At 35.4% G+C, this 13,040-nt stretch overlaps 2 protein-coding genes across 4 annotated transcripts; one reads left to right on the plus strand and one right to left on the minus strand.

The window, feature by feature from the left end:
* Positions 1-1,494: 1,494 nt before the first annotated feature.
* Positions 1,495-8,700, plus strand: LOC130807253 (formin-like protein 5). 3 transcript variants are annotated; one of them, XM_057672409.1, is made up of 7 exons: positions 1,495-2,451; positions 4,297-4,966; positions 5,058-5,745; positions 5,849-6,048; positions 6,356-6,591; positions 6,678-7,542; positions 7,848-8,700. In XM_057672409.1, the coding sequence occupies exons 1-6, from the start codon at positions 2,284-2,286 to the stop codon at positions 7,539-7,541; spliced, it is 2,826 nt and encodes a 941-aa protein (XP_057528392.1). In that variant the 5' UTR covers positions 1,495-2,283; the 3' UTR covers position 7,542; positions 7,848-8,700. The 3 variants fall into 3 exon arrangements, with proteins under 3 accessions (XP_057528392.1, XP_057528391.1, XP_057528393.1); XM_057672408.1 differs by lacking the exon at positions 7,848-8,700 and having other exon boundaries at positions 6,678-7,824; XM_057672410.1 differs by lacking the exon at positions 7,848-8,700 and having other exon boundaries at positions 4,300-4,966; positions 6,678-7,824.
* Positions 8,701-11,704: 3,004 nt separating this feature from the next.
* Positions 11,705-12,994, minus strand: LOC130807255 (histone H2A.6). The gene is made up of 2 exons (XM_057672412.1): positions 12,694-12,994; positions 11,705-12,212 (listed from the first exon to the last, which is right to left on the minus strand). Exons 1-2 carry the CDS (start codon positions 12,880-12,882, stop codon positions 12,003-12,005), a joined length of 399 nt encoding a protein of 132 aa, XP_057528395.1. The 5' UTR covers positions 12,883-12,994; the 3' UTR covers positions 11,705-12,002.
* Positions 12,995-13,040: the final 46 nt, after the last annotated feature.

Genomic DNA, 13,040 nt, shown 5'->3' on the forward strand with positions numbered 1-13,040 from the left:
TTTCTAAATTTTACATTAATTTTTAGACTATTTTTTTGATAAATTACTTACTATAGGAGGTCATTAAGCTACATGAGTTTACTTTAGACAAATATCCTCTAAATTTAAAATTATTCATGATTAATCAATAAATAAAATTATTGTAAAAAAATTATAAAAAATTTAGATTATTCTAAATTATATCTCTTTCATTAAAATGAAAGATCATGTAGCAATTTTATTGAAATTAAAAAAGTAGTAGCAAACTCAAAGTTAGTGGCCTCAAAGGAATATTACATGAAGCCTGAAGGCAATATGATCTTTGTAATTGTAAATTGTAAGTGTAAAAATAAAAATGGTGATTAGTTAGTGAGCTCTTCAAACTAATTTATTGGTGAAATAAAATTTTATTACACCCACCAAACAAAATACAACAAAATGCTTGCAAAGAAACTAAAAAGAATACTCTTTTTATCTCATTATTTTTAAACAATTTTTATTTTAGTCCGTCCTATAAATATTATGACCTAGGAACGAAAAAAAAGGAAAAGCTCCTTTTCTCCGTCCTATAAATACTATGACCTATAAATACTTGACATTGCAAGGAGCCATTTACAATTGATTTCCACGCCAAAGCAAGCTCCTAAGAACTGCATTTATCTTATTCAAAACACTTCTAGGGAACACAACAAATTGAGATCAATAGGTTGTATATTAGAGGAGGGAGAACGACAGGTTAGTGACAATTAACACAGTAATACATACTCACATCCTAATTATGAACCCTAAACCAATTCTCCTGGCCGGGGATGTCCCCTAATTCCTTCTAGACCAACTATGTTGAATTATGTAGGCAAATGGTCAAGCATCTAAGAATTTATTCTATACATGGTGTAATGATCCTATGAATAAATAATTCTTATGTTATGTATGGTCTATATATCATTTACTCTTCTTAAAAGTGTTAATAGTTTTTTGAATTGGAATCATGTAGTAGATGAAGAATTGAAAAAAAAACTAAGGATTGAATTTGGGGGAAAATGTGATTTGGATGAAAGATGGTAGAGTTAGGATTTATGTTATGGGGAAAATTTATAAAATTAAAGCAATTTGATAAGGTAAAACGCATAATAGGCGTACAACAAGATACCAAGCTGGAAATTAACGTTTGCTAACATTTTTTGAGCAAAAATCATAAAGAATGCATTTGGTAAACCTTAAAGTTACCGCGTGGATTTTTGAAAATTTTAGGTTACCACGTGGAAAACCTAAAACCTCAGGGTTACTACGTGAAATTTCCCATTATTTTTTTGTTGTTTCTTATTCATTAATTTTGTTGTTGATTATAAAATATATATTCTTACAATACAAATGTCTAAAATTTGTTTTTCCAATTTTATTTCAATTTTTAGAAAAAATAAAAATTAATATAATTTAAATTATGTGAATTATTTGTATTTTGCTAATTTAAAAACTGTATAGAAAACAAAATAATTGTAGCTATATGTGCACAATATGACAAGCCAATGGCACGAAACGATCCAACACAAACCACTCCTAAACTCGCCACAGTATGACTCATATGATCCGTTCGGCCGTGCCTACCTCTAGGCGTGAGTCGTGACCTTTTGCGAAACGTTCACCCAAATGAACCTGCCCCAAAGTCTGACAAACAGAATGTAGTGGGATTTTACAATTCGTTGTATTCGGTTCCTTTCATCTCAGTGTAAGGCTTTCAACATAGATTCTCATTTGATTATCGTTTTTGATTTTTAAAACCCTAAACTTTTAGAACCCTTTTGATTTTAACGCGGTCAAACTTTTCTGCTTCCTTAACTTACATGGGTTTTTCTTCAATTGTTTGATCTAGTCAATTTTCAAATTTTCAGGGTCTAAAAATTCCAAAACGCCTTGTCTTGCTTAAACGCATGCACGTTTGAATACTCAATCAATTTTTCTCATTTGGGTAATTGGGTTCTTTTCAATTTGTCGGTTTTTGTTCATCCAGAAGCAATTTCTACATTAATTCAACTAGATGTTGCCCAAAGTTCAATGTTTTTGATTTAGGCTTTGTGGGTCAGCTTCAAACCAGTCAAATTTGCTTAACTTTTGTAATTTCTAGTGAGAATTGAATTGGGATTTCAATATGTTTTCACTGCTGCATTAAAGGTGAAATTTAGTTGCAATTTCCCAAACTTTACAAATTCCCTTTTGGGAAAGGGTTTTTTTTTCCTTATTTTTGTTGGTTGAAGATTTGAGGTTTTGGGTTTATTGATGAAATGAAAAGGGATTATTGTGTTTGGGATGGTGAAGCTGCAAAAGATGCATATAAAAGATGTGGGACTTTCAATGGTGTTTGTTCTTCTGTTTTGCTGTTTCTTGGGAATGACCCTGGAAGATAGGAAGGTGATCCAAGGAGTTCTTACTGGTTTGGGCCTTAATTCAGCTTCCGAAGATTTTGATGAAAATTTGGTATGAAAAAGTGTCTGTCTTTTCTTTTGAGCTTTTTATTTATCAGTTAATACAAAAAAGTTTTTCTATATACTGTATTATACTACTTGCCATACATATTAACTATTTGATTAGAGAAATTTGTGGAGTTGTTCAATGTCTGAATTGTATGGCTTCATTCTGCTATCTTAAAGTGGATAGTTGTGTTTGTGCCGTGTAATTCACTATTCTGTAGACGCTGTCAGAGCCGTCCCTTTTATTTTTGGGCGCTAGATTAAAAGATAAAAAGGCCCCTAAAAACTAAAACCGTAACGAATAATATAATACACCTTTTATTTTTTATTGTTGATATTTACATTATTTTATAAAAAAAACATTAAGAAATAAGAATCATATTACTTAGAAAAAATGTAAGTTATATCTAAATATAATTAAAATTAATATCACTTATATACATAAAAATAAGTTTTATGGGCCCTAAAAAATTTGGGGCATGGGGCGGTAGCCCGCTTTGCCCTTGTTAATTGACGACCATGAACGTTGTTAAAGATACTAGGTTAGAGCTCATACTTTGTCTTCTGCTTTACCACTCTCCACTTGTGTTTCATGTATGGTTGAGAACTAATACTTAGATATCAAAATTTTGGCTAAAACTTGAAGATTATCTTTTCGGATTAGCTAACTTCAATCTTTTAAGTGTTGTTGTTTCCTTTTTTGTGAATTCTAATTAAGTGGAAGCTTAATGCTTGGTGATCCTGCACCTTTGAGCGTTTTCGCAGATTGAATGTATGCGCACTTCATTGTTGGTTGATGGTATAATCAGCGTCGTTCCTGACAATTTTGGGGCCGTACGTGAAAATTTAAAAATGACCCTTTTATAAGTAAAATTTCGGTTATTTTTTCTCCAACTATGTAGTTCAGTAGTCATGGCCTTAACTGAGAAACCTAATGCTGCAAGTTCGATCCATGTTAGAAGCTACTTATGCAAATACTAATTTTTAACTATAAGTACTAACTCAATTTGGGCCCCTTTATGAGCTTGGCCCTAGGTAATTGCACCTCAAAACTACCCTCAGGAATGGCCTCGATGGTATTGCTTTTGGTTCTCCCCTTCCTTGGTTTTGTCAACACCTCAAGACTTTGATTCTCCCCTTCCTTTGATTCTCTCTGTAGGCCTTGGAAATCTTTTAGTTGCGCTTTATATGTTGTATCTTTCATTTGTACTTCATGTCTTTTATTTGCTATGGTCTACCCAAGTACATCCCAATTCCCTTATACTTTGTCATGCATCTTCTCCTTGATCAACCACCCACATGCTTGTAACTTCGCACTTGTTGTGTACAACTTTATGTCTTGTATCCAATCGCAAACTCATGTCCCACGCAACGCCTAGATAGTTTCTTGCTTTCACACTTCCATCAATTCGTAACTTCCTCTTTTGGTTCACTGATGCCCCACGTCTTGCTTCGTCAATCAATGCTACTGTGTGTTTTCCTACGTTTTGCTTCATCCATCCAGCTGTTATCTCCGTGTCTTCGTCATGAGTGAGTGTTCAGCTGATTTGTTGTAGAGTGTCGAACTTTAGCTTCTTTTTAGGGTAGTCGAATGCAACTAAGTGATTTTAAACTAAGTCAACTCTTAATTGTTATGATAAACTATTACAAACCAAATAACACGAATGTAAGTCAAAGTTACACACCAAATGACACACAGTTTAATTAGTCTTCAAGCAACCGAATTTCAGTAACTGAAATGACATTGGATAACTGAAATGAAGGGCTTCTATTTTTTTCGCAGATATTTATATTCCCTACAAAGGCCTTTGACATATGACTATTATAACTATTAACTTATAATATGATTTAGCAGGTGGAGGTATTAGCTATCAATTGCAGGCTTGAGTTGATACAAGTGAAGCAAATTTATAAATATCTTGATTTCAGTAACCCAGATGCCTCTGGAACAAGAACCGGAAAACGTTTAAACGATCAGGCTGTGAAAGAGGAAAATGCTCGGAAAGCTATCAGCATCCTAGATTCACAAAAAAGGCAAAATCTTATTAAATGCTTCAAGGAGAACTATATCATCTTTCCAATCTCTGGTGAAGATGCTAGTCCTGTGAGCTGGTTCCATAAAAAGCCGAATTCCCAGTTCTTAAAGTTGACGCACTCAGTTGATTCAAGAAGGCTTCTTGCACAAGCTCCTGCTCAATCTCCTTCACCTCAATCTTTCGGCGCTAAAATCCCTGGTCCAAAGCACACGGCTCCAACACCAGCAGACAATTTTTTCAATCCAATCCCTGTTCCACCGGCAAAGAATGGAGGTGGAGATTCTGAGTCAGACACAGCAGCTGGCAATGGCAGTAATAGCCACAGCCATACGACAATTGTTGTTGCTGTTATTGTTACTGCCCTCGTAACATTTTTTGTGGCTTTATGTTTATTTATATGCTGTCGCAAGGCTTTTGGTGGAGGTTCGAAATTGGAACATAAGGATGACAGGCCCCTTCTTAGCTTAAGCTTGAGTGATGCTATTGGTACAAGTTTTTTGAAATATCTTGTCTTGAAGTTTAAATTTCATTATGTACTTGGTTCACTTATACTTATCAGCTGCGGTAAATTTTTCAGGTTCTTCTCCCAAAACTTGGACCTATGAGAATTATGTTCAAAAAGACAAGATGGGCAATTATTCGTTTACTAGCAACTTGAATAGTATGTCTTCTAGTGTTATGTTATCAACGGAATCTGCTGGCAATGTGATAGCTAGTGCAGCTTCAATTAATGCTTCGAACGTGTCTACCAATAGTAACGTGTCTCTTGGGCTGAAGCCACCTCCTGGAAGAGCTGGTGTGCCTTTTTCGGGAATGCCTTCTTTGAAACCTCCCCCTGGGAGAGCACAACCTCTGCCCCCTGAACCTCCTGCTTCCGTAAGGCCAACTTCAAGCACAGGAGGCCCTGCGCCTCCGAAACCTCCTGTAGCACCCCCGCCTCCTCCTGCAAAACCTCCAGCAGCATCCCCTCCTCCTCCCCCACCTCCTAAAACACCAGGCCCACCTCCTCCCCCACCTTCTAAAACACCAGGCCCACCTCCTCCTGGACCTCCACCACCACCTAGACCCTGTAAACCTGGTTCTGGGCCTCCACCGCTACCAAACAAGGATTCCAAACTCCCACCAATTGCAGTCAAACCGGGCAGTAGTTTTGCTAACGAGGATGATGCTTCAAAAGCAAAACTAAAACCATTTTTCTGGGACAAGGTTCAAGCTAACCCTGAGCATTCAATGGTTTGGGACCAACTCAAATCAGGGTCTTTTCAGTGAGTTTGCTACTCCAATTTATTTGTCATTCCATAGTTTAGTTTTTTTTAGACATTGGATAGTATGGTGTATTGCCTATAATATTTTTAACCAACTTTGCAGGTTTAATGAAGAGATGATAGCATCTTTATTTGGTTATGCTGCGACTGAGAACAAAAATGACAAAACGAAACAGTCTTCCTCCCGCGATCCACCATCAAAATTCATCCAACTTATAGACCAAAAGAAGGCTCAAAATCTTTCTATCCTCTTGCGGGCACTAAATGTAACTACTCATGAAGTCCGTGATGCTCTGCTGGAAGGTGATCATCTTATCTCTTGTTCCTCCTGCAGATATCTAAAAAAGCGAGAAATGGTATGAAAGAAGTTTTTATCACCCCAATGCCACTAAGTGCTTCCCGCCTGAGTAGGGTTGGGGGTTCAGGGTTGAATAGATGCGACCTTATCATTGTAATAATAAAGAAATTGTCGATTGACCCTTGTTTGCTAACGTTATCTGCAACTTCACATAATGAAGAGGCAATTTTTATTGTGAATTATTAATTATTTTTTGGCGTATCCATTTCCCATACCTTCCTAGAATTTTACTAACTGTCCGTCTTTTGTTAGGGAATGAACTTCCCTCGGAGCTCCTTGACACTTTGTTAAAGATGGCTCCAACCACAGAGGAAGAACTAAAATTGAGACTTTTCAATGATGAAATCTCTCAGCTTGGACCGGCTGAGCGATTTTTAAAGGTCTTGGTGGATATCCCATTTGCCTTCAAACGACTTGAGACATTACTTTTTATGAGTATTCTTCAGGAAGAGGCTACGTCAGTAAATGAATCGTTCGTAACTTTAGAGGTGTGTATCACCGAATCTGACAAGCTTCTAATATAATTTCATTTGCTGATATTACTCTTTCCATCATTTCTTGCATTTCTGAGCAGGCTGCTTGTAAGGAACTCAGAAACAATCGCCTTTTTCTGAAGCTTCTAGAAGCTGTCCTGAAGACAGGGAACCGTATGAATGACGGAACATATCGTGGAGGCGCACAAGCGTTCAAGCTGGATACACTGCTGAAATTGGCTGATGTCAAAGGGACAGATGGCAAGACCACACTTCTCCATTTTGTTGTTCAGGAAATAATCCGTTCAGAAGGTGTGAGAGCTGCTCGTGCTATGCAAGACCGTCAAAGCTTTTCCAGCGTCAAATCGGAAGATCTTTTGGAAGATGTCCCTGAAGATTCCGAAGAACACTACCGCAATCTTGGTCTTCAGGTCGTTTCAGGAGTAGGTGATCAGCTTGAAAACGTCAAGAAAGCAGCAAGTTTGGATTCTGATTCTTTAACGGGAACTGTTGCTAGACTCGGAAATGCTTTACTGAAAGCAAAGAATTTTCTCAATAATGAAATGAAAGACCTGGACGAAGTCAGCGGATTCCATGAAGCCCTTAAAGGCTTTGTAGCGCATGCCGAGGGCAATATCATGGGTTTATTGGTGGAAGAAAAGAAGATTATGGCTCTTGTTAAGAGTACTGCAGATTACTTCCATGGAAACTCCGGAAAGGAAGAAGGGTTACGCTTGTTTGTAATAGTTCGGGATTTTATAATTATGCTGGACAAAGCATGCCGAGAGGTGAAACAGAGACCATGGTGGCCTGCCAAAAATCAGAAGAAAAAGGAGCCTCCTTTGAGGCAAATGTCTACTGAAACACCTCGAACACCATTTCCTCCTGATTTTCGCCAAAAACTTTTTCCCGCTATTGCAGAGAGACGGGTGGAGAATGGTTCTAGCTCATCAGATGAGGATTAAGGTAACAGGCTCTCTTGTAATTTTTCAACCAAAATTACACCGGTTTTCATTCTCATTACCACCATTTAGTACCACTAACCAAACCGGCCATTAGTCTCTTGGTAATTTAATCCATTTAGTTAATTTTTACATTCTAGGTTCTCACCCTGTAATTTAATCCATTCTGTTAATTTTTTGGGTAGTTTTGATTGTTTAGAGCTTGATAGTATGCTGTTGTACGGATCTTTTTATAACATTATTCAATTATGAGCTGATAAAATAAAAAGATTCTTTACGGGTTAAATGGGTTCTCTCGGATTTTATTAGGGCTGGTCAGGTACTTGGCTATTGAAGAGAATTTTTGCCACAACCATCTATTGTTGTCCTTTGGTGTGGCTGGGGAGAGGTTTTCCCAATAAGGGAAGTTTGTCATCAGAAAGACAAGCTAAGCACCAAGGATAGGCCTTCTATTGAGCACGAGATCGAGGTTTTGGCTTCTACCAATGAGGTATGGTAAGAAGACGACTTTCCCTCTACCAACAGCAAAGAAATATCATCATCATCATTCCAATGATTCCCGCTCAAAGGAGGATTTGGGGATGGTGGGAAAGAAGACAGACCAGTACCTTCATCACGAATAAGTCGTGATTGAAGAGAGTCCCTCCAGCAGCAAAGAAATATGCAGTTTAATATTTGAATTAGAGCTGCTGGCATCAGTCACACTCATGCTATGTTATCTGCTTGTGGTATATAGATTCTTTGGTTAATTGCTATGTTTTGTTGGTTGGATTGATTCCCTTTAGCACACTTCCTGAAAAGTGAATTGTAAACTCATATTTATGCTCATTTGGGGGGTCACTGGTTTTGCCTAATTAAATTTGGTTTGTTTGGTAGTACCATTTTTTTTTAATAAGAAAATTATTTGCCAGGAAAAAAAATCTCAATCCTAAAGAATTTTGTGTAAGGATGGGTATGGGTCTTCGATCCTCAGGCTCTAGAACCGACTGGATTTTAATTTAAGAGTCTTATATTCACCTATTTTTTGACCCAATGAATTTGGGTTGGATTTGGGTCTTGGATTTGGATCCATAACCATAAGGTTTGGGTTTGGGTCCACACATTTGAAACTCAAATCTAACTCATAGACCCATTTACATCCTTTTAAAATTATATATTAGCTATCATGTGTATTTAATTGTTTTATTTGGTACTTTGTTATATTTTGGAATACTACGTGATTTGGAACTTTGTCAGTTCACGTAATTTGAAATGTGATCATTATATCTATACTTCAAAATCAAAAGACATGATAAATATTTCATTTTAAGAACTTGAATGTTGAAAAGTTTTATATATTTGGTCGCTCAATAGTATAAAGTATTAGAAGATCCTCGTTAGTTGAAAATGTTTAAATAATTTTATACGAATGGGCAAAAATTGTTTGAAAAATTTTCAGGAAAAAAATGATATTATTTTGGACTTAGATGCAGATCGTAGACTTGCCAGACCCTAAGGGTCTAGATCCGAGTCTAAATTTTTCAGGCCTTATGGATCTGGGTCCGAGTCTTGGTCTAATAAAAAAATAGAATCTGTATTTGGGTCTAGCTGTACCCTATTAAATCCGGCACATGCTTATCCCTAGTTTTGTGTGTCCTATGAGCCAATTTAAAGAGTAGAGAACTTTGAAGTAAAAAGTTATACACCAAAAAAGTGGCAAATTTAAATGAAAAGAGAGGAGAGATTTGGAGATGAGGGTTTGGATGGAAAATATGAATAAATTTTGTTAATAATATAATATCTCCTAAAGTTAAAAATATAAAGGGTAAATACTAAATAGTCATTTTTCTTTTCTTTTTCTTTCCCTACTTTTCTAAATAAATAAGGTGCATTTTCCCTCCTTACCTCTCCTCTTCATTTCTCTTGCTTCCCTCTCTCTCTCCCTTCCCTTCATTTATTTTCTCTCCTATTTATTATCCAAACATATATAAAAGTGTTTAAATGAAAACACAATGAAAAATGTAACCTCGGAACAAATAGAACAAAGTGTTTATAAGAAGGAATTTACAAGATAGAGCATTTGCACCTTTGTTTAATTTCTCGACTTTGTGTTTGATAGTAAAATGAATTTAAAGGAACTTAACCCACGTAGCATGTCTATGTTGGAATTTTTTTTTTCTTGGATTTGAATGAATTTAAATGCTTCATGATGGGACAATTAAATGGTGAATACTATTACTAACAAACAAGATATTGAATTAGAAGAACAAATTAAAAAAAAAAAACGAAAGTTACCTAATTCCATAGCACCGGGGAAATTTGAAGAAAGAGAGCGATTAAATCTTCTAGATTAATACATATTTTCTAAAATGACGACCCTTAATGTCTTCACTTTTTATTCTCTCTGATAATGGGATAACAGGAGAAAAAGAATATGTATAACCTAGGGACCATAATAGCTATATATAATAACTTTTGACTTGTATTCAGCTCATCATATAACACAGTTATAAAGTGAGTCTCTACACATTTAAAGTCCACAATCTGTTGATACATTTGATTTCAAACCCTTTCACATCAATTAAATTACTTTAAGTTGGGTATAAAGACAGTTTCAATAAATTATAATGGCGTATAAATATTTACATATAAGCCCAATGTTGAATTTTGGTCCAAAACTTCATGATTAGAATGAAGGATGAACTCTTTTAACAATTAGGTCGTGTCTCCAATGGATAAGGGTGTGATTAGTTTGTTGTTTATATACTTTATGAGCAAGTAACATCAAATCTTGAAGAGATGAGCATTGGTGAAATTCAACAACATTTTTTATAGTAGTAGGTTTAAAACCACCAAGATTTATAACTAATATTTGATGATCATCTTCATTAATATCACATTTCATTAATAAAGTTTTAAAATCTCTTGCATATAGCGTAGGTAGAAATTTCTCCTTCAATTGTCTCCTCATTTACTCCCATGATCTCACCTTTTCCCTGCCTTGTCTCTACCATTTGGTGCATTTGTCAAACCATCATGTTGATGCATACTTTTCAAGCATCAATGCAACAATCTTGACTTTCTTGTCCTCAGAGGTTTATTAATAGTTAAAAACTCTTTCTACGGTTCTCAACCATCCAAAAAAATCATCGAGATCAAGCTTAGCTTACCTTCAAACTCATCAACTTTGGTACGAAGGGGCGATTTTGAATTTGATCCCTTCTTCATCTAGATTTAAACTCTTCTTCATCTTCATACTCATAGTGATGGTAGCTTTGACTACTTTTAGCCATAAGCTTAAGATCTTGAATAATAAGTCTCAAGCTTCTTAATTGTGACATTTTCTCCTATCTTTCGCTTTCATATAATGCATGAAGATCCTTTCGAGAACTTGGCGAGGATTGCAATGTTTCTCCCCTCATGGTGGAAGATGGCATGTGATGATGATGAATAACAGGGTGGATTTTAATCTTGCTCAGATATTAAAATGATATACACAAGCTAGGAAAACTAGGCTATGATGCCCAAAGTTCAATTTTTTTTAAGTTTAGAAATACTAAATATTATTCACTCTAAATATCTATCAATGGTTCTTTAGGACTAGGGAAATGTGTTTAGGCTAAGGGTTATGTTTAAGGTTAAAAATTACTAAATGTGATCTCTCTTAAATAATCCTCTCATACACACTTATAATTATGTTTTTAATGAATAATAATTTCCAAAAATAAAATGTAGAATTAATCTATTTTGTTTAAGTATCGGTTAAACCCACCATAATACTCTCACAAAGGCTCTTAAGATGACTAGTAATCTAATCGAAGACTACTAATCATGATAACTTCAATCAAGTGATTTGTAATCCTAAAAACTCAATTTCATCAATTCAAATTTGATTTATACGAGTACACTAATGAGAAATAACTAGTAAGTGACCAGTTAATCTTCATGGGATCATGGAGCCTTGACTTGGGAGTAGTGAAGTGGAGATCATAGAAGTTGGTGACGATAAACATTCCTTGAATGATTGGTTTTGACGGACAAATGGAATGGGAGAGTTGGAAACGTTGAATTGACTCTCCTTTTTTCTTGCTATTCAATTTTATATATGGTACATCTTAATAAACATGAAAGTTACATAAACTTGATCCTAGATATGACTAAATGAAATGAAACAAAGAGATGCTAAATACACACTAAAAGAGATGCTATTCAATTTTAAGTAATTTCCACAAAAAAGAGATACTGGAAATATTTCATTGTTGTTTCTTTTAATTGTCAGGAAAATGAAACAAAGAAACTTATACACACTAAAAAGTGATAAATTCTATCCAAGACCTCTAAACATAACAATAAATTAAACACAAATTACCCACAAAAGTAAGCTTAAATGCTAAATACTCTAACCCTAACTTGATCTTATAACAATCTAACAAAGTAAGCCACAATTAATCCCAAATTGAACAATATTTTCCCAAATCATCAATTCTAAGAATCATCCTCTGCAGAAGATTTAGTCCCACTCTTCTTTGGTAAAAGAAGATTGTGAATGTTGGGCATCACACCTCCATTTGCAATTGTTACATCACCAAGCAATTTGCTCAATTCTTCATCGTTCCTTACTGCCAATTGAATGTGCCTTGGGACAATTCGGGTTTTCTTGTTGTCTCTTGCAGCATTTCCTGCCAGTTCCAAAACCTACACCAAAGGTTTCACCTTTTCAAAATCAGCCAGTACTCATCCACTTCTGAATTCATTTAAATCTTAAGGAAGAAAGACATTAAAACAAACGACTAATATTCATTAAATAGCTATATTCAAGTCAAATTAATCATGAGATTCCAGATCAAAATTCAAGATCAGCAACTAATCATCGATAATAATTTTAATTACTAATGGAGTTAATATGTCCTTCCAAAAGGTAGAAGTCAGGAAAAACAATCATCTAAAGCAACTACTAAATTTTCTGAACTCAAATTTCAAGATCTTCAGACAAGTTCACAACTCTAAATTTAAGAAATTCTATCAGCTAAATCATCGAGGAAACATTCAGCGGAAATAAAATCAACCAATTCCAATAACAGAACGAAATTAATTAAGAACAATTAACAAAACAACGAAACCCTAGATTTCTGAACAACTTTTAAAAGTTTCAAAATTGAAGGAGAACAAAAATTACCTCAGCAGCAAGATACTCAAGAACAGCAGCAAGGTAAACCGGAGCTCCAGCACCAACACGTTCAGCATACTTGCCGGCTTTCAAAAACCTAGCAATACGACCAACAGGAAACTGCAAACCAGCCTTACTGCTACGAGATGTAGCCTTCTTAGAGGCACCAGAACCTAGGGTTTTACCTCTTCCTGCCATTAATGAAAGGCTTCAATCTAGAAAACTCGAAGTTGAGGACGATTTTGTAGTGAGAGAATGAGATGAGTTTCGTTTCGAGGGGAGAGAAAGTGAAATGTTCTGCGAGTAAATCAGATTCGTTGTGAATTTATAGAGTTTTTGGGGTGTTTGAATGATAG

The sequence above is a fragment of the Amaranthus tricolor genome, chromosome 3 (assembly GCF_026212465.1).
Source record: "Amaranthus tricolor cultivar Red isolate AtriRed21 chromosome 3, ASM2621246v1, whole genome shotgun sequence".
In the NCBI taxonomy this organism is placed as follows: domain Eukaryota; kingdom Viridiplantae; phylum Streptophyta; class Magnoliopsida; order Caryophyllales; family Amaranthaceae; genus Amaranthus; species Amaranthus tricolor.

Bases quoted from the DNA above. Each gene is read 5' to 3' on its own strand.
- LOC130807253 (XM_057672409.1), top strand. From the start codon at position 2,284: ATGGTGAAGCTGCAAAAGATGCATATAAAAGATGTGGGACTTTCAATG. The intron at 5,746-5,848 runs GTGAGTTTGCTA...CCAACTTTGCAG, and splicing joins CTCAAATCAGGGTCTTTTCA to GTTTAATGAAGAGATGATAG. The intron at 6,592-6,677 runs GTGTGTATCACC...ATTTCTGAGCAG, and splicing joins AATCGTTCGTAACTTTAGAG to GCTGCTTGTAAGGAACTCAG.
- LOC130807255 (XM_057672412.1), bottom strand. From the start codon at position 12,882: ATGGCAGGAAGAGGTAAAACCCTAGGTTCTGGTGCCTCTAAGAAGGCT. The intron at 12,213-12,693 runs GTAATTTTTGTT...CCTTTGGTGTAG, and splicing joins TTGAGTATCTTGCTGCTGAG to GTTTTGGAACTGGCAGGAAA.